The following is a 20,272-nucleotide window of genomic DNA, read 5'->3' on the forward strand; positions in this document are numbered from 1 at the left end:
AGTTGTGTATATAACTGAGTTAGTTGTATGTATAAAACTGAGTTAGTTGTGTGTATATAACTGAATTAGTTGTATATATAACTGAGTTAGTTGTGTGTATATAACTGAGTTAGTTGTATGTATACAACTGAGTTAGTTGTGTATATATAACTGAGTTAGTTGTTTGTATATAACTGAGTTAATTGTATGTATACAACTGAGTGAGTTGTGTGTATAAAACTGGGTTAGTTGTGTGTATAAAACTGAGTTAGTTTTGTGTATACAACTGAGTTAGTTGTGTGCATAAAACTGAGTAGTTGTGTGTATAAAACTGAGTTAGTTTTGTGTATAAAACTGAGTTAGTTGTGTGTATATAACTGAGTTAGTTGTTTGTGTATAACTGAGTTAGTTTTGTATATATAACTGAGTTGTGTATATAACTGAGTTAGTTTTGTGTATACAACTGAGTTAGTTGTATGCATAAAACTGAGTTAGTTGTTTGTATAAAACTGAGTTAGTTGTGTGTATACAACTGAGTTAGTTGTATGTATACAAATGAGTTAGTTGTGTGTATAAAACTGAGTTAGTTGTGTATAAAACTGAGTTAGTTTTGTATATAATGTAAGGCCAGCCAAGTCGTTTGAATGGAACAAAATCCATGCCTGTTCAAGAACTCTTGACAGATGGAATTCCATATAAAAGTAGGCCATAGAGCCACTGTCTGGGCATAATTTCCCTCATAGCACACTGTATGACGTATGCCTGTCGTCATTAGCCCAGTCGGAGCAGAACAGTAGGACGTTAAACTCCAATTCATTCATCTCCTTGTACGATGAACTCATGAGAGACTACATGTGTTATGAATTTCACAGAGAAAGTCATTGGTTTGGCCTAACTGATAATCATCAAATGACATACTTTCTCAATTTCATTTTCTGAAATTTTATTAAATTTCTTCTTGCTATTGCTTCAGGCTTCAAGGTCGTCAGTATAACAAGCAATACATTAAAAAATATCAATTGAGTTTTTATTCCTTGTAATTTGATGGGAATTGTTGCCTTGAGTTGTTCAAGTGAGAATTTCACAAGAGTTTTTTTTGTATGGACTTGGCAAGACTTACGCCTTCAGGAAGTCTTTTCAAGGTCTTTAACAAGAAAAGCGAAGCAACAAAAATTTAATATTTCCAAGTTGAAATTATTTTTTCTTTGTGACAAACTCAAGGAAATGAGTTTTCAATTTTGTGAATTTCTAGATCAGATTTAGATTCATGTGAACAATGAGAATTAAACTACAAATTGAGGTACCGTCGTGGTATGTCATTATTCTCGACAAAAACGTCCAGTTATTGTTATAGTAACTGTAATTGGTTTGTTAAAACAAGTAGCTAGCGAGATGTTTCATTTGTTGTCTTTAGTAATTTCAAATAAAACATATAATGAAATGGTGTTTAATTTTATAAAGGTAATTAATTAATGCCCACTGTTAATTTACCTTTAATCCTTGAACCTATTCTGGGGGTTGGAAAACCGAATGGTTAACATGTGCGCGTTAACATGTCATTGAGTCAGCTGATGTGGTTTCGAATCCCCAGTTGTACATGAAAGGAGTAGGGTCGCATGTCCAACCTCGTGGGTTTTCTCCGGGTCCTCCGGTTTCCTCCCATTACTAAAGACCCCCATGTGCAAGCGAATTATTGATACAAAATTAAACCATATGTTAGTCCCGAAATGATCTAGTTTGTGTGTGTGTCTCCCTCTTGAACCTATTCATTAGGTCACACAGGTATTTATATAACTTGAAGGACCAACATATGGACACCTTCTGAACCTCATGGCTCCAGGTACTCCGGTTTCCTGCCACAGGAAAGACCCGTGCACGTGCTCTAAGCATAATATGGCGTGGTTCCCCATGTCAGTGATGCAGGACGGAGGGCCTGACAAGGACAGCTGTTTAGTTATTCGGATGAGACGAAAAACCAAGGTCCCGTGTACACATTGGCGTGCACGTAAAAGATCTCTTGACAGTTGGAATTCGATATAAGAGTAGGGCGTAGTGCCGCTGTCAGGTCAAAATTTCCCTCATAGCACACTGTATGGCGTATGCCTGTCTTCATTAGCCCAGTTGGAGCAGAACAGTAGGACGTTAAACCTCATTTCATTTCATTTCATTTCTAAGCATAATAAGATAAAACAACCTATCGGTGAAAGCGGACGTTACACACTAATAGATCAAGAAACATTGAGTTTTATATTTTATGATTTCAGCTCCTGGTCAACCTAGTATCATCCCGGAAGAATGTAGTGCAGAGAATAACAGTGTTACGATTGCCTGGCAGCCATATTCTAATAGTGTGGTTGAAGCGTACACGTTAGAATTAGATGATGGAAACGGTGGTGATTTCAGGGTAAGTTATTAATAATAAGGAGATGTTATTTATAGCCCGTTCAAACCTGCAAGTTGAATTGGTTTAAAATCCATGGCGATCGTTAAACCATCTGAAGACAAAGGTGGGGCAAATAAACCAACTTAAAAAATCCATCTCTCTACCTGTCATTGAATCCCCGGTTGTACGCCTGTCCAACCTCGTGGGTTTTCTATGGGTCCTCTGGTCTCCTCCCACTGCTAAAGACCCCTATGTGCAAGCGAATTATTAAAATAAAATTGAACCATATATGTTAGTCCTGAAATGACCTAGTTTGTGTTGAGTGTATGTTAAACCCCCTCTCTCTCTCTCTCTCTCTCTCTCTCTCTCTCTCTCCATCTCTCTCTCTCTCTCTCTCTCTGACTTAAGATAGTTAAGCCTCTGTGAATGGGATATTAGTTGTATTGAACTGTTGAGATGATGAGATAGTGGTGTAGTATGAGGAATTGGTAAAAGTGTGAGTGTGGAGTAAATATTACATTACCAGTATTTAAATTTTAGGAAGACTGGGGAAAAGATGCAGTTTACTGCAAGATAAACTCCAAAACAGCTTTATTTTAGTTGATTAGGTCAATGTCACAAGGAGGGGGTGGTAAGCCACTTATCCTAGATACCCCACTGGAAGTTGGCAAGTCATAAATTAATTTATTACATGAAGTAATTATTGATTGTGTCCAGTTTAATGTATAAAACATATTTATAAAGTCCTTCATCCAACTCTGTTTCTGGCACATTGTGATTTACCTCAGGAGCATCAAATCGTTTTGTTTATGGGACCTGAGGTTGACCTACTGGTAATCAAACCATAAATTAATAGTGCTGTATAGTCCGTTGGTCGGCAGACTTGTGTCTGTGTCCATGTTATACTATAATGATTTAGACGTGGTTTCCCCTTGTCAGTGGTGCATGAACGGAGGGCCTGACAAGGACAGCTGACTAGTCCTTCGGATGAGACAAAATACCGAGGTCACGTGTATATATTGGAATGCACGTAAAAGATCCCCTGGCAGTTGGAATTCTATAGTGCCGCTGCCCGGGCAAAATTTCCCTCATATCACACTGTATGGCATATGGCCGTCTTCATTAGCCCATCCGGTATAGGAGCAGAACAGTAGGACGTTAAACCCCATTTCATTGTATTTCTGAATGATTTAAACATTTGTTGATTTGTATGTAGGGTTTATAAAATCCACTTTCACTGGGGTTGATATCGCAGACAATGATTTAAACATCTGATGTCCAGTAAAATAGTTGTATATAACCAGTAATAAATTACTATCAACTTTACCCTATATCTAACGACCCATGGGATATAATTTATAACAGATTATTACATAATCTTCTCCTCAGCTGTCCAAACCTTGTGGGTTTACTACAGGATTGTCAGTTTCCTTCGTGGTAGTGAATTATCATCATACAATAGTACCGTATGTTAGTCTTGAAATGACCTAGTTTATGTTGAGTGGACGTTAAACACTACTTCTCTCTCTGTATTAATGAGAAGGAGTTGGGTCACCGGTTCAACCTCACAGGGTTTCTCTGAATCTCCGGCTTCCTCCCAAAGGTAAAGACCCCTACACACAAGCGAATTGTTGAAATAAAATTGAACCATATGTTAGTCCCAAAATGACCTAGTTTGTGTTGAGTGGACATTAAACTCCTCTCTCTCTCTCTCTCTCTCTCTCTCTCTGTGTGTTAAAAACAGAAAAAGTTTGTCACATTCATCATAACATGATTGTAATATGATTCATGTAATTATTACTGTAAAAAAATATCTATTTCAAATTTATCACAAACTATATCAATAATATGAAGTGGAGACTGACGTGAAGCGAACCCATTTAATGTTAAATCCATCCATAATTCAATAATTAATTGAAAGAAAACAAACAAAACCTTTGTACAATGACAATTAAACTCATTTATTATGAAAACATTTTGTTTTTTTGCTGACAAATCATTTTTTTTGTTATTAATGTTCCAGTGATAAGATAATCGTAGTGATTGCATTTATTATAATTTTTATAATTTTTATAATTTTTTTATTGACAAATCACGTTTATAATGTGCTGAGATTACAGAATAAAGGACATTTGGAATAATGATGAATTTTCAATGTATAAAAATTATGTTGTTTTTTTTCTTGATTCGTTTGAATTTTAAAATAGATGGGACAAAGATTTCATTTCATTAATATTCAAAATTGACAAATGTCATTCCGTGATATTTTAAATCTTATGGAGATGTTGTTATCTATAACAAAAACAAGAGACTGGTTATTCAAGGCTCTGTGCTAATCTTATCGAGATGTTGTTATCTATAACAAAAACAAGAGACTGGTTATTCAAGGCTATGTGCTAATTAAGAAAGTTAGCGACATATTGCAGGACCTTTTAATAAAGAATAAAACACTAAAAAATAAAAATGAAATGAAATGTTGTTTTTTTTTTTATGTCCTACTGTTCTGTATCAACTGGGTTAATGAAGACGGACATATGTCATACAATGTGCTATGAGGGACATTTTGCCCTGACAGTGGCGCTGTAGCCTTCTCTTATTCTGATTTCCAACTATCGAGTGGATTTCTGAGGGGGGGGGGGTGGATGGCCGAATGGTTAGCATGCGCGGGCTGTATCATACGGTCTGTCATTGAGTTAACTGGCGGGGTTTCGATTCCCCGGTTGTACGTGACAAGGAGTAGGGTCGCCTGTCCAACCTTGTGGGTTTTCTCTGGGTCCTCTGGTTTCCTCCCACTGCTAAAGACCCCTACGCGCAAGCGCATTATTGAAATAAAATTGAACCATGTGTTAGTCCCGAAATGACCTACTTTGTGTCGAGTGAACGTTAAACCCCATTTATCTCTCTCTCTGGATTTCTGAGTTCATTTGAGTACAAACTGATTCATTTTGTTTTGAATTTTATTGTATTATTAAAATTAAATACAGATACCAATGAAAATCTCTTTAAAATCAGAACTTTTTTTTAATTCATCAGTTTTATTTTAATTTACATAATATATATGTTAATAATTAAGAAGGGCCACAGCAGATTGAGGAGATGTTTGTTTGTTTTTATCGATCAAATAATCTGAACTTGATTTTAATCAATCAGTTTAGATTTACATAGATTATATGTTAATAATCGAGTGGGGCCACCGCAGATCGCAGTCTAAAGTATAGATAGAGAAGATATTGATCAGATAATTATTCTAATATTCTGTATATTAACATTAAATATGTTAATAGAAACATCTAACATGGAAACATCTATATTAAACAGCTTTAGTTGAAATAAAACTTTTCTACAGCAACAGGGCGGTTCAATTCATCATATGATGCATATAGGGATGTCAAGGTGTGGCAATATCTAGAGCAGATTGTCCTAATAGTTTTACATACATGTAAATATATTAACAAAATATCTCCTTGATAAAATTATTTTAATAGATGAATGATAATTGTTTCTTATAAGGTAGTTGATTATTGTAAAATTAAAATAAATAAAATATGGAATTGTTTTTAACTGACCAGATAGATTAAGATAAATAAATGATTGTATTAGGTAATAAATAATGTCAATACATGAAATGGGATTTAAAGTCTGCTTTTCTGTATAAAAATACATAACAGTTGGTAGTATTAGTCGAATATATCTATATATCACCTAAACATATTTTAAATTGTTAATTAAGAAAATCGTAATATTAGGCGAATAAATCTTTATATACCCAATACATATTTTAAATTGTTGATTAAGGAAATGGTAGGATTAGGCGAGTAGATCTATATATATCACCTATAAATATGTCAAATTGTTAATTAACAAAATCTCATAGTATTTGGCGAATATATCTATATATACCCAATACATATTTGAGATTGTTGATTAAGGAAATATAGTAAAAAGAAAAAAAAAAAAATTCCACGAGACAAAGTAAATAAGTAATCTTCAGAAAGCTTTCAATAAAAAAAATAAAACAATTTGTACCCAGCTTGCGACAGACTGACTGACGGACTGGTTGATAGTTTAATAAAACATGAAAAACGAGTAAAAAATTGTTTGTTTTTTGTCTTGGTTTTCAAGTCATTAAGAGTTATTGTTTTAACAATCAGTCTTAGTGCCGATTCCTGATTTTGATGACCCATGAGTCAGAATTGGCGCCAACGTTCTGTCCGTCTGCTCTGACAGGGGCTCGAAATTACTTCTGCTCATTTTTTGTATCTGGTTTAACAATAGCATCTAATTTCTTGTCTGTCGCGGTCGGTGGAGCAGAAAAAATCAACGAGAAAAATTGGGTTGAAGATGTTTTAGATTTGAAGAAAGAAAAGAGAGTGAAAGAAATTGTAATGTTAAGACACGATACGACTTTGTCCACAGACAACAAATGAGGGGTTAAAATTAAAAGAATCATCCCTAAAATCAGTAATTCAATAAAAATTAAACAAATTGGATTAACTTGCTTGAAAGCTCTTTAGTTTGATTAATTTCCTCCCTCCTTTTAACCCTTAATGGTGTGTAGATTCATTCAATAGATATTCATTGTTACCATAAATTATCAGGGGGAGGAAAGGCCAGATTGGGCACAGCATGCTCTTAGGTTGTTACAGGCTGTTCTTGGCCGAATGTTTGATGATAAATGGCTAATGTCCGACCAGGAATGGCTAAATGACAATTAGATTGAAGATAAACGAGTCCAGTGAAGAGTTGGTGCGTCAGGCGTAAATCAGAATTCTGTTTTCCTAATCTAGAATTTTATTTTAAATATGAAGAATAGTTTCTGACCAGACGTCTGTGTTGATTATTATGATATTTGATATGATGACTTCTGTCACAGGCAGACAAATCTCTGATTTATACATTAAGTCATCAAACAAATTGAAAAATTAGAAATATTTTAAAAACTTTTAACTTGTGGGTATAGACATAAATACTCTTAATTGTCTTTCAGGGGTGTAGTGACCCCTATTTTTGCATGGGGGCAAAAACATTTTATTATTGTATCATTTTGGTTGTCCGGGTTATCATTCAAATTGAAAACTTAGAACTATTTATGAAATCTTTTAAGTTGTGGGTAAACAGACAAATACTTCTAAAGGTATGGTGATTGCTGAATTAGCATGAGCAATAATATTCCAGGGTACAAAAACCCAATTTTTATATCCTTAGGGAGTCGTTGGATTGTCTGGATTGGATTGTATAGATCCTATATATGCTACAGTATATGCTGAATAATATTGAAACTATGTGATTTTTTCCGTTTAAGATATGGCACAAAAACTCTCACGTGATTAAATTCTTGTTTGGCAATATTAAACTGATGTCTCTATGATTAATGATTGTTGGCAGTAGGTAGAGAGAAATGGGGTTTAATATCCAATCGACACAAAGTAGTTCATTTCGGGACTAACATATGGTTCACTATTTAGCTTGAACATAGGGCGCTTTAGCAGTGGGAGGAAAATGAAGTTAGAGAGAGAGAAATGGGATTTACATCCACTCGACACAAATTAAGTCATTTCAAGACTAACACATGGTTCAATTTTATTTCAATAATTCGCTTGCGCGTAGGGGTCTTTAGCAGCAGTGGGAGGAAACCGGAGGACCCGTAGAAAACCCACGAGGTTGGACAGGCGACCCTACTCCTTGTCACGTACAACCTGGGAATCAAAACCCCACCAGTTGACTCAATGATAGACCGTATGATACAACGCACACGTGCTAACCATTCAGCCATCCAACCCCACAGGAAAATGAAGGACCCGGAGTAAACCCACATGGTTGGACAGGTGACCTTACTCCTTGTCAAGTACCAGTGGGGAATTGACACGATGACAAACCTTCTGATCTAAATTCTAAATTGTCATCCAACCGCACACATCAAATAAAATTCACAAAGAGGTGTGGCTATTTTAAAATATGCACTTGTCTTTTAATTTTACGATATAATAGCAGCTATGTGCACGGCTAATAAGGTAATCTTGTAACAGAAAAAAAAGAATCGTTTAAAATTAAAATTAAAATAAAAGGATCATGTGATTGAATTATCGTGTAATTCTGCCGGTTGGCTGATTATACAAAGTGATTTAGAGTAGAAGGTCGGCTAATTACATTTAGATAAATTAAATCTTGGAGTATTAAAATACAGACACCATTGTTTGTACGGATACCTGTTCTATTTAATTACTCTAATTATCCACAAATAAATTAACACGGCGTTCAATTAAAACTATAAAATTTACGCTTCATTTGAGAAAAATAATCCCCAAAATCATCCCCAATTTTTTTATGTCTCCTTATGGTTGAATAATGTCGTCATTAGGCAAAATGAAATGAAGAACAAAAGAGGGAAAGTTAAGGGTTTTTAGGTGCAACTATTCCAGGGGTTAGAAGGGGTTTTTAGGTGCAACTATTCCAAGGGGTCGGGTGTGTTGCAGAAATAGAAATAATTATTTGTTATTTATGTGTGCATAAACTGGTAAAGCAAGAAAATATTTTTGCCAAAATAGTTCAGTGGCATGATGAGGATTTAGATTATGTGATTACCACAACAGATGCAGAGGTGCCAGAACGTGGCCCATGGGAAGCACAACTATGCAGAGGTGCATGAAAGTGGCCCATGACTGTGGAGGCTCACCTTGAACTTGTTGTGTAGAAGACCATAATAAATGTCCACATTATAATCATTAGAACATCTGATACCACTTCTGATGTATTTAGGAAGTTCATATATCTGACAGTTTTCCTTGTTATTTTCCATTTCTACATTGGGATACCTGAGTGGTATAGGAATATATGATGCAATGTCTTAAAATACAGACAGACAGAATCCAGCATGTGTGTCCAGAAAGAGAGAGAAATGGGGTTTAAGGTCATTTCGGAACTAACACATGGTTCAATTTTATTTAAATAATTTGCTTACGCGTAGGGGTCTTTAGCACTGGGAGGAAACCGGAGGACTCGGAGAAAACCCACGAGGTTGGATAGGCAACCCTACTCCTTGTCACGTACAACCGGGGAATCAAAACCACGCCAGTTGACTCAAAGACAGACCTTATGATACAACGCGCACATGCTAACCATTTGGCTATCCCACCCCCATGTGTGTCGAATACTTCATTTAAATAATGTACGATTGGGACGTTACCTGTACATTATTTGAAATAATGGTACACCAATATTAAAGGATGACATCACATCTGTATTTTAATATCGTTTAAAACAACCAAAATACCGGTAATGTACAATTTGCAAGTTACCTGTACCTTTATTTGCAAGTTACCTGTACCTTTATTTGCAAGTTACCTGTAGATGATTTGAAATAATGGTACGCCAATATTAAAGGATGGCGACGTCACATCTGTATTATGATTTGAATGATTATTTCTATTTTTCAGGTTGTTTACGTTGGAAGAGAAACAATATGTACTGTTGATGGCCTCCATTTTAATAGTATTTATAATGCTAGGGTTAAAGGTCACAATCATGCCGGGGAGAGTCCCTACAGTGAAATCGTCTCGTTACAAACTGCTGAAGGTAAATATAACTCTTACTTTTCTGCACCGACTGGGCTAATGAAGATGGGCTTACAATATACAGTGTGCTATGAGGGAAATTTTGCCAAGGCAGCGGTGCTACGACCTACTCTTATATCGAATTCCAACTGTCACAAGTTCTTTAACATATTTTAATCAACAATGTTTAAATTGACCTCTAATTATGAAAGCCATTGTCATACCTGGTTTCGGAGCCACCAAGGTTCAGTAAGTAAGGCACTGGCTCATCGACCAGTACCCGGGTGATCAGGTTAGGGGTCTTTCGCAGTGGAGATAAATAAAATTGAACCATATGTTAGTCCCAAAATGATCTAGTTTGTGTTGAATGAGCGTTAAACCCCATATCTCTCTCTCTTTAATCTAAACAATGTTTCTAGGCTTTTAACTTGATTATTGTTTGTAGACCTGCAAATTCATCAATAATTCTCTAGGAATGAAAAATTGTGTCACTGCATGAAGTTCCTCCATTATAACATTTCATTAATTTACATAAAATTTAACGAGAAGATTTGGGTCTTTACCCTAAAACAATCAACTCCTCTCAATTCTTCGTGAATATTCCAAGACGTCTGTCAGCTACTTTCACAAATTTCTTTTGTTACGTCCAAAAACTGTGGCGCCAAATTTTATCAGGAATAATAGGACTAACAATTGCCATTAAATTAGAATTTAGTTGCCAGTCTCTTTATTGTTAAAGATTTTATGGAGGAAATTAGAAATTGTCGTAAGATCTAGCGAAGGGAATTATAATTGTATTAAGAAAGTGGTGAATTGTTGTCGCGTTGTTGTACGGAGAGTTTAATCCTATCAGTTGTGTTTATCGATAACAATGGTATCAGATGGTTTAGTAATGAAGTAGCCATTGTTTAAATACAATAATGAATCTTAGCTAGACCTCTCTCCTCAACTATTTACACTGGCTGGACATTGTCAATTTGTAACGAGACCTCTCCTGTACTGTTTACATTGACTAGAACCAAGTCCAGACCCACCAAATTGATATCTGTTAGATTATTCTTATTCAATAGATATATAAAGTCTCAAGTCTGGAAATAAAAACGGCATTCTCTCGCCAGGGCTCTCTTTTCGACAATATTTGACAAACTGGCTGAAGAATTTATTGTGATATTAAACCTACAATGTATTTTCTTAAGTCATATGTTTAAAATTAAAATTCGAGAATGATTCCTATGGTAGTGAGTTTACAACCTATTTTATGTTTAAAGTTAAAGATCTAAAATGATTCCTATGGTAGTGAGTTGACAACCTATTTTATGTTTAAAGTTAAAGTTCTAGAATAATTTCTATGATTGTGTAGTAGTGAGTTGACAACCTATTCAGTAACAGATATAGAAATAATTATGTTTTCACTTTCTTAGAAAATGTGAAATTATCTCTTTAAAGAATTTAATCTTATTTTTTATCTGTGAAAAAGCTTAAAACTATATTTCATGTAGTTCACAGCTATTCGTGTGACTCAGGCAGTTTGAGTCACTAGAAGGAGCCAGCGTTTTGACTAGTTAGAGAGAGTCAGTGGTTTGAGCCACTAGAGATAGATGTAAATTTAAATCTTTTCTGTTGGTCGAGGTGCCAAAAAACCCCTAAAAAACCAATAACCCCTAACAGATTTGAAGAAATGTACACAATTAGCTGCTGCCTTGGCAATATTATCTTTTGTGTTTTGTGCACAGAAAATATAGAATAGAATATAACAATTGTTAAACTGTACTTCAGTGATGAATCAGAATCACTGAAGTATTTTGTTGTACGTTGTCGAAACATTAACATCTTTTCTGTACAATTATTTAATGGAATAAAACTTTATTTTACAGTTGCCTGGTTCACCTTTGACCCTATCACAACTCATCAAGATATAATCTTTGCGAACAATAACCAGAGTATCACATGTAATAGCTTCGATCATCGTGTGGCACTCGGCAGTGTAGGATTCTCCAAGGGTATACATTACTGGGAGGTTCATATAGATCGTTATGACAGTCACACGGATCCATCTATTGGTATCGCAAGATTTGATGTTGATAAAAACCAAATGCTAGGTAAGTCTACGGTCACGATGATCACAAAGCTCAGCTGTAAAAAACATTTTGATTTATATAAAAATAAATGGATTAATAGAGTGATTTGACAACATTTTGATTTATATAGAAAAAATTGTATTAATAGAGTGATTGATTAGTTCTATGCGATTTGATTTGATTTGATTTGACGACAATTTTCAATTAAAGAAAGGAAGTATGGAAATGGGTATATCTGTCTGTTGCATATTTTTAAATACAATCACTCGGTCTAAACTGAGTTGATATATTGAGATAATCTATTTGAGTAGAGTGATGAAACTTGGCCCCAAGTTCACAAAGCATTCTCAGACTTATTAAGTTAAGAATTTACTCAACTTTCAATCACTGTTTATGAGAAATATCTTTGATCCAGAAACACCAAAATTTGCATATAGTTTCTTATTAATGTATTTGATATATTAAAACAACAAAAGTTTTATAAAGGGCTATATTTTAGTGCAATTAAGGCAGACAATTTTGAGTAAATTCTTAACTTAAGTCTGAGAATCCTTTGTGTATAGTTTGAGATCCTGGATACTTTGACCTAGTTATATAAGGAACATTTTAATTTGTTGATGCCATGTTTAAAGATAGATTGTAAAAGCATTTAAGGTGTGTCATCTATTTAATTTGGGATTGAGGCGGGGAGACACTGGCCTCGCGGATACTTGTTATAGAGGCCAGGGAACACCGTCCTCTCTGTTGTCTTGTTATTGAGGGAAGGGGGGACATTGGCCTCAATGTTGACTTGTCGTTGAGGTGGGGGGGGGGACACCAACCTCACTGTTGGCTTGTCGTTGAGGTGGTGGGACACCAACCTCACTGTTGGCTTGTTATTGAGGGAGGGGTTGGGGGGGACACCAACCTCACTATTGGCTTTTTATTGAGGTGGGGGTGGGGGGGCACCCGCCTCACTGTTGGCTTGTTATTGAGGCCAAGGGACACTAGGGTTGGGTTGGGACACCTGGTGCACCGTTGGCTTGTTTTTGAGGCCAGGGGACACTAGGGTTGGCTTGTTTATATATTTGTGTTTATTTATTGTAGGTAAAGATGATAAAGCTTGGAGTATGTACATCGACAATCAACGAAGTTGGTTTATAAATCGGGACGAACATACAAATCGTACAAATGGTGGAATCAACCCAGGCAGCGTTATCGGCATGTTATTAGACTTAAATCAACACACACTCAGTTATTTTATAAATGACCAGCCACATGGACCAATCGCATTCACCGATTTACATGGAGTCTTCTTCCCAGCTGTCAGCATCAATCGTAATGTCCAAGTAACGTTACGATCCGGTCTCGAACCACCAGTCGAAAGCGAGGGAAGTGAAAGTGATGAAGAATAATTTATTATAATATATAATCTCATTTAAATAAATTAATATTTTAATTTAGGCACGTCTCTAATTTATGTAGGCAATAAAGAGAAAATAGTTTAGTTTTCTATCATTTTTTTGTAAGTTTCAATGTTTATTTTAGCTGATTTTTGTAAGGGCGACCTTTGGCTGTCAATTATAGTCAGTCAGGACTATCATTAGAACCAGCAATATGGCGGTGCCAATGTCAGTTGTAATGTCTGCCATATTTTCTAGTATTTACTCATTTTGGGGACTTTTTTAGAATTAAGTAGCATCTACAGACCAGCCTAATAATAGTTGGTACAAAATGCTATTCGTTTGTAGATACTCGGACCATATTATGACAATCGAAGCAACCAAAGGTCCCTCAAAGCTTTTAAGATAATTATTATACCATGAACTCAAGGTCATTGTATATTGTCTCATTAACAACTACCTCAACAATAACATCATACTCAGAACAACATTGGTCTGTATCCACAAGAGTTGTTTAAAGATTTTGAGACAGGGGTTTTAATTCAGTCTATTTCACCAGTCATTATCTGACCAGTGATTTAGAGACAGGGCTTTTAATTTAATTCAGTTCATTTCACCAGTCATTATCTGACCAGTAAATAAAACGTCTACCTCTGGAAAATTATTCAATAATTAAATTTATAAACTTTTATTTAAGATATGGAATACAGGATTCAATTTGTGGTATTTTTCTCTTCATGTTTGGTTTGTTACCAGCAAGAAATAATACAAAATTATTTCAGGAATAGATTTGTATCTGGAACATGGCTGGCACAATGGTTTCTGATTGATATATTACATTAAATGATCTGTAGCACTTCCTTAAAAGAGTAAAAGGAGTTTGGCCAACTACAGGATTCAATTTGTGGTATTTTTCTCTTCATGTTTGGTTTGTTAGCAGCAAACATGGCTGGCAAGATGGTTTCTGATTGATATAATGTTATATTAAATGATCCGTAGCACTTCCTAAAAAGAGTAAAAGGAGTTTGTCCAACTACTACCATGGTTGTTACACAGTCTGTATGTTTAATAGAAAGGGAGCCACTGTGGCTAAGTGGGTAAGATGCTGGCTCACTAGCCTGTAGGTCACATGTTCGATCCCTGCATTGGGCGAGATAGTGCATCAGGATTTTCCAGCGTGGTTTCCCCAGGCCAATGATGCATGCCGGACGGCCTGACAAAGACAGCTGTCTATTCGTTTGGATGGGACGAAAAACCGAGGTCCCGTGTACACATTGGCATGCATGTAAAAGATCCACTAGCAGTTGTCGGGGCAAAATTTTCCTTATAGCACACTCTATGGCGTATGCCCGTCTTCATTAGCCCAGTCGGAGCAGAACAGTAGGACGTTAAACCCCATTTCATTTTATAGATAAACAACAGAAGAAAAATCACAATTAAGACAAAAGTTGGTCAGACTCTCTCTATATACAGTCGAACAAAGAAGTTACTGGATCACAGAGTGACATGAATTAATATCCAATTAAACGGGCATTATTTAAAAACTAAATCTGACGATTGCAGGTTTTTCTTTGACCTTAAATGTTATATAAATTATTAATTAGACATTTATTAACATGAGAAGACCATTTCATCAGATGGCTCTGATTTTAAGTAGATTAGAATGGTTCGGCCATTTAATGATTGAATTTAAAAATGGAGAAGCAGTACTAAGACTTGAATAACCAGTACGGTGGTTACGATCAATGCACACATCTTGTCAAAACTACAACTATTGATAAATTTGCTCAAAATAAAGTAATAAGAATGAAATTTTCAATATATCTATTTTTGAAATAATGTAGTAAGAATGGTCAGCGCTTTATTTAAATCTTACATAATGCCCCTTTAATTTTAAAAATGATTTGTTTTAATTTTAAAAATGATTTGTTATTATATACAATGAAATCAGTATAAAGGCAGGAATATCGTAACTTTATACAAGAGAATAATATACTCTTGGTATTTTTATACTCATTATAATAATTACAATTATTCACCATCGCTCAGGTTTATAAAATAGACCAATTAAAATGCTCCAATCTATCACAGGGGTTTGATACATGGATACAGGTAGGCAAGCGTTATAGGTGGAATATAATTAATGACTACGAAGAAACACAATGTCATCTGACCTATCTAATTGTCAGTGTACATGCAGATCTCGAGTTGTTGGTTCTTTCTTTAGTTAACCAAATTGTGTGATTGAAGAACTTGTTAATTGTATGAAGCCCCTGTGATGTGTGACATTCACTGCCATATATTGTTCTATACACCTCAAGTTGTGGACATTAAATGTAACAACACAGTGTCTTGTGGTCCTCGGGTGCAGGTATTATTCAGGTACATAGTTTCCATCTCATCTGATCTGAGGAATATACGACGTCTCAGCCACGTTTAAACTTTTAAGACAGGAACGTGTTGCGTTCACTTCACACGTACTATAAGCCAAACCAGTTTAATGATTCTGACCTCTTCGCTCGGAGGTTAGAGTTAACTACGCATGGTTAGCTTCATATTCTTTATCTTGTTCGTGCACGCTTTCAATAACAGTGGCACTGCATGACGCTGTTCAGATGACCAAGATGAGCCAGTTTATAATAAAAAGCCTTCTCGAAGACAAGTCGCGAGCTGGGTTTTTTAAACTGGTTTATTTGCCCCATATTTGCTTTCAGACGACAAAGTTAAACTGGTTTAATGATCCCTGTTTTTTTTTAAACCAGTTCAACTTAAGCATCTGAATGGGCTATTATCGACCATTTACATTTTAAACCCTGTGAGTGGATGGGTAAGTTGTGGACTGCAATACACTGTTTTATCCCAGAGGCTTTAATGTTGTTACGACAGTCCTGAACGAACTCACTGTATCACGTGACACAGTTGCTCCATATAAAAATCTAACTTACTTTTATTTTTTTTTTTTTTAGTTCTGTATTTTATTTTATAAAAGTGCCTTTGTTAATATCAACGTGAAGTATTTATTAAAAAAGTTTTTTTTGTATGTGTGTGTGGTCATTTTCAAATATTTGTGTGAATTTAGAAAATGAAATGATGTGACATGATCGTAATAAATTAAGTAAAAAGTAAAATTATTTAGTATTTGTGTATATTAATCACTTGACAATTAGATTTTTTGAAAGAATTGTAAATTACTAGTCATACATTGTAAATAGCCTTTATTATATCGTGTCGTTAAACTCAGTGCTATAGAAGTTGAAATAGATCTTGCTAAGGCCAAAACAATATAATTTTTAGTTCGTCAGGGTTGTGATGAGTAAAAATATCAACTGTAGAAATAGATTTTGATGGATGATTTTGTTAAACTCAGTGCTGATTTATTTTTAATAATGGTACTTACTGTAATACATTTTGTTGCAGTATTGTGATCAGGCCGTACAATTTTATAGTTAGACTTTCAGGGTTTTCATGAATAAACAACAACCGGAGAAATAGATTTTAATGGATTATTTTGTTAGACTTGATACTATATGGAAGTTTCGACAAGCATTTACTATTTTTAGAGGAAGATATTGTAAATCAAATTTTGAGGCTGTCTTGAAATGTATCTTGATTAAAGCCAAATCAGTTTGATTTTAGTCCTGGGTTTATGGGTTTCATGAACAATGTTTTGTTTCAAATTTAAAACCTCTGAGTAGAGTAACCAAGTATTTTTTATTTTATTTTTGTTCCTCCCAAGAATTGGAAAGTAAAATTTTAAGAAATATTTCTGAAGAACAAAACTTTAAATAAAGGAACTGATCATATTAAAAAAAATTTGTAATCTTGAAATATATGGATTGAAACAATCGTTTTACAATTCTCACTTTGAATGTGAAATTATTTGAAGTTATTTAAATTCCCACCATGTAAAATGTTGGAATTCTAAAACCTCTGAAGTTCTACTTGTATATTAAGATTCATTTTTAAATAGCCTGTACATTGGAAATAAGCTCTGGAGATATAATATGAATTATGAAGATTAAATGAAACTTGGAATAAGATTGTTATTTGTGTATTTTCTAGAGATATTGTATAAATAGATTGATGATGCTATAAATAGATTGATGATGCTATAAATAGATTGATGATGCTATAAATAGATTGATGTTTTAAAGTTAAAGATGATGTATATATTTTTAAGTAGATCTAGATTTGATGGTGGGGTTGACATGACAACAGTTTTTATAATATCATCATTTCATTTGTTTAAATATGTAATAAACCTAGAAAATGAGGGACGCTTTAACTTGTGACGCAGATTGTGTTCGTGTTTTTTTAAAGGTCTGGGGCCTTATTTAGGAAAATTTAAACTAATTTAAGTATGCTGCCTTTTCATTGGTTGAGAGTTAAAATCCTAGCCAATGAAAAGGTTGCTTTCATGAATTAAGGCTCCTGGTGATTATTTCTCTTGTAATCATAAACTGGGATATTGGTGCCGTGATCTTATTAATATCTTATTACTGGAGATTACGAGTTTTGTGACTTTTTTTGAGTCATGTTTTGTAATTTCAATATTTTGCATCAAATCTTGAGTTACTTGCAGCATTAACACGTAGTAAAAATGATCTATCAAGTCTGGAATTCACATTTTGACCCTTGTTCACTAAAAACACAATTCTTTTAAAACTGGATTTACATAGGATTATTAAAATTAAAAAAACGTTAAGTCTTTATGAATAAGACAATAAATCCGGCTCTAGATTTCAAAATCTAAGCCAATCAAAGCTCAATTCTTTTAAAATCAGCAACCGCCATTATTAAATGATGTTTGCCCGTCTCCATTAACCTCAATCGGTAGGACATTAAAACCCATTTGATTTGAAATTAAAACAGTTTGTGTCTTTAAGGATAAATCTAAACGTTAGCTAATGAAATGGTAGAATAACGTGAAAATATCGTAGTTTATGATTTTTGGAGAAATAATCGCATGTTTTTAGTGCTATAAATAGTTTGTCATGGTATATAGAATGTATATTTATAAGTTTTATTTGATGTTCACCTCGGATTGTACTTAAATGTCATATATGTCTTCAGGCCTAAAGTGTGCAGCAAATATTTTAAATTAATTTTGACCAATGAAATTATGTTTTTATAATATGAATTAAGGTAGTTTTCCATATATGCACTTTCCCGCTTATTTTCTTCTGTTACATGTAAACAGTCCCATTACATTTAAAATTAGACCGACTTTTTCGCCGGGGAAAAACGCATAGATGGAAAACAGGCCTTAGACTGTATTTGAGTCTTAAATCATTTGGTTTTGCTAACTGTCCTTAAATGCCAGGCTGTCAAAACGTTTTCATACTTTGATTAATCATAATTTAGTATTTAAAACTTGGCTATTGTAATGTATGGCATAAATTTAATTGTAAATATATGAACAATGATTTAGTGAGCAAAGATTACAAATTTTATTATTAATTATTTATATTTACAATTTTGTAAACTTTTTGTGAAATCTGCCCCTCCCCATCCCCTGTTTTCAATTTAATGAAATTAAAATGAATGATGAAGATATGAAAGGAAATGGAGTATATTCGTTCTAGCACTTGAGCTCCAACTCTTTCAAATAACATCCACGTTATATCTGTCTTTGTATCATTGGTAAATGTAAACATTTTATTTTGAGTCAACTGGTGTGGTTTCGATTCCCTGCTTGTACATGACAAGGAGTAGGGTCGTCTGTCCAACCTGGTGGCATTTAGGTCCTCCGGTTTCCTCCCCCTACACGCAAGAGAATTAATGAAATAAAATTGAACCATATGTTAGCCCTGAAATGACCTAGTTTGTGTTGAGTGGTTGTTAAACCCCATTACAAAATACTAAACTGGACATAATTTGAGTTAACCCTTGAGTACTGGGCTGCCCAAAACCTCAAATCCTGCTGGTGCTTCGTACTATCGAAAGCCTGTTTTCAATGTAGGCCTACATGTTTCAGCGCCGTTTCCATTGGCTACATGGAAACAGTCCCATTCCTTTTAAAATTAGACAGACTTCTTCACTGTGGAAAAAGTGTAAATGGAAAACAAGCCGTGGACTATTTAAGGATTGTGAACTATTTTTGTAACTTGGATAGTTTGAAGGAGTAGCCTATATTATTAGGGAGCAGTAATTTTAAAATGAGCTGTAAAAGTGATGAGTTTTTCTATAGTTTTATCGGGGTGTTAGAGGGTTAATGGATTGATAACATATTACTAATTTAATATCTAAAAATCATGAGCAATTCAGTATTGCTACAATATATGACCCTTCACCCTGATGATAGATTTTGGTTGTTTTAAAGCTTTATGTGAAGTCAGTATATATGTGATTTTAACCAGTATGTAATGACCTTTGACCTTTACATGTAATATTTAACAATATTGGTTGTCGTTTTTTTTAAAAATAAAATGACAAACGATTTTTTATCATGCCATGCATCTTTTTTTTTTCTTCGTGCAATCAATAAAAAAATATATAATGAAATAAATAGTTTAGTTTTTTTTTTTTTCTTTCTTTGGACTCGTTTGTTGCTAGGAAACAGGAATTATGATCAGAATCAAACTGGTCTTACAGATGTCTTAGAAATGAAATGGGGTTTAACGTCCTACTGTTCTGCTCCGACTGGGCTAATAAAGACAGGCATACGCCATACAATGTGCTATGAGGAAACTTTTGCCCGGGCAGCGGCACTATGGCCTACTCTTACATCGAATTCCAACTGCCATGGGATCTTTTACGTGCACGCCAATGTATACACGGTACCTCGGTTTTCCGTCTCATCCGAATGACTAGACAGCTGTCCTTTGTCAGGCCTTTCGTCCTGCATCACTAACAAGGGGAAACCACCTTGGAAAATCCTGATGAACTTTCTCGACCAAT

General features: G+C 34.6%; 1 protein-coding gene across 1 annotated transcript in view; it reads left to right on the forward strand.

Annotated features, from left to right (window-relative positions):
* The window catches only part of LOC126822672 (E3 ubiquitin-protein ligase TRIM9), a 187,868-nt gene extending 168,002 nt beyond the window's left edge, over positions 1-19,866 (forward strand). The window contains exons 5-8 of the mRNA XM_050551677.2: positions 2,244-2,383; positions 9,796-9,934; positions 11,787-12,011; positions 13,077-19,866. Coding sequence (XP_050407634.1) covers positions 2,244-2,383; positions 9,796-9,934; positions 11,787-12,011; positions 13,077-13,384 — 812 coding nt within the window. The 3' untranslated portion in view covers positions 13,385-19,866. The remainder of the gene's footprint in view (positions 1-2,243; positions 2,384-9,795; positions 9,935-11,786; positions 12,012-13,076) is intronic.
* The last annotated feature ends 406 nt before the right edge of the window (positions 19,867-20,272 follow it).

This window comes from Patella vulgata, chromosome 5 (genome assembly GCF_932274485.2).
Source record: "Patella vulgata chromosome 5, xgPatVulg1.2, whole genome shotgun sequence".
Classification (NCBI taxonomy): Eukaryota; Metazoa; Mollusca; class Gastropoda; family Patellidae; genus Patella; species Patella vulgata.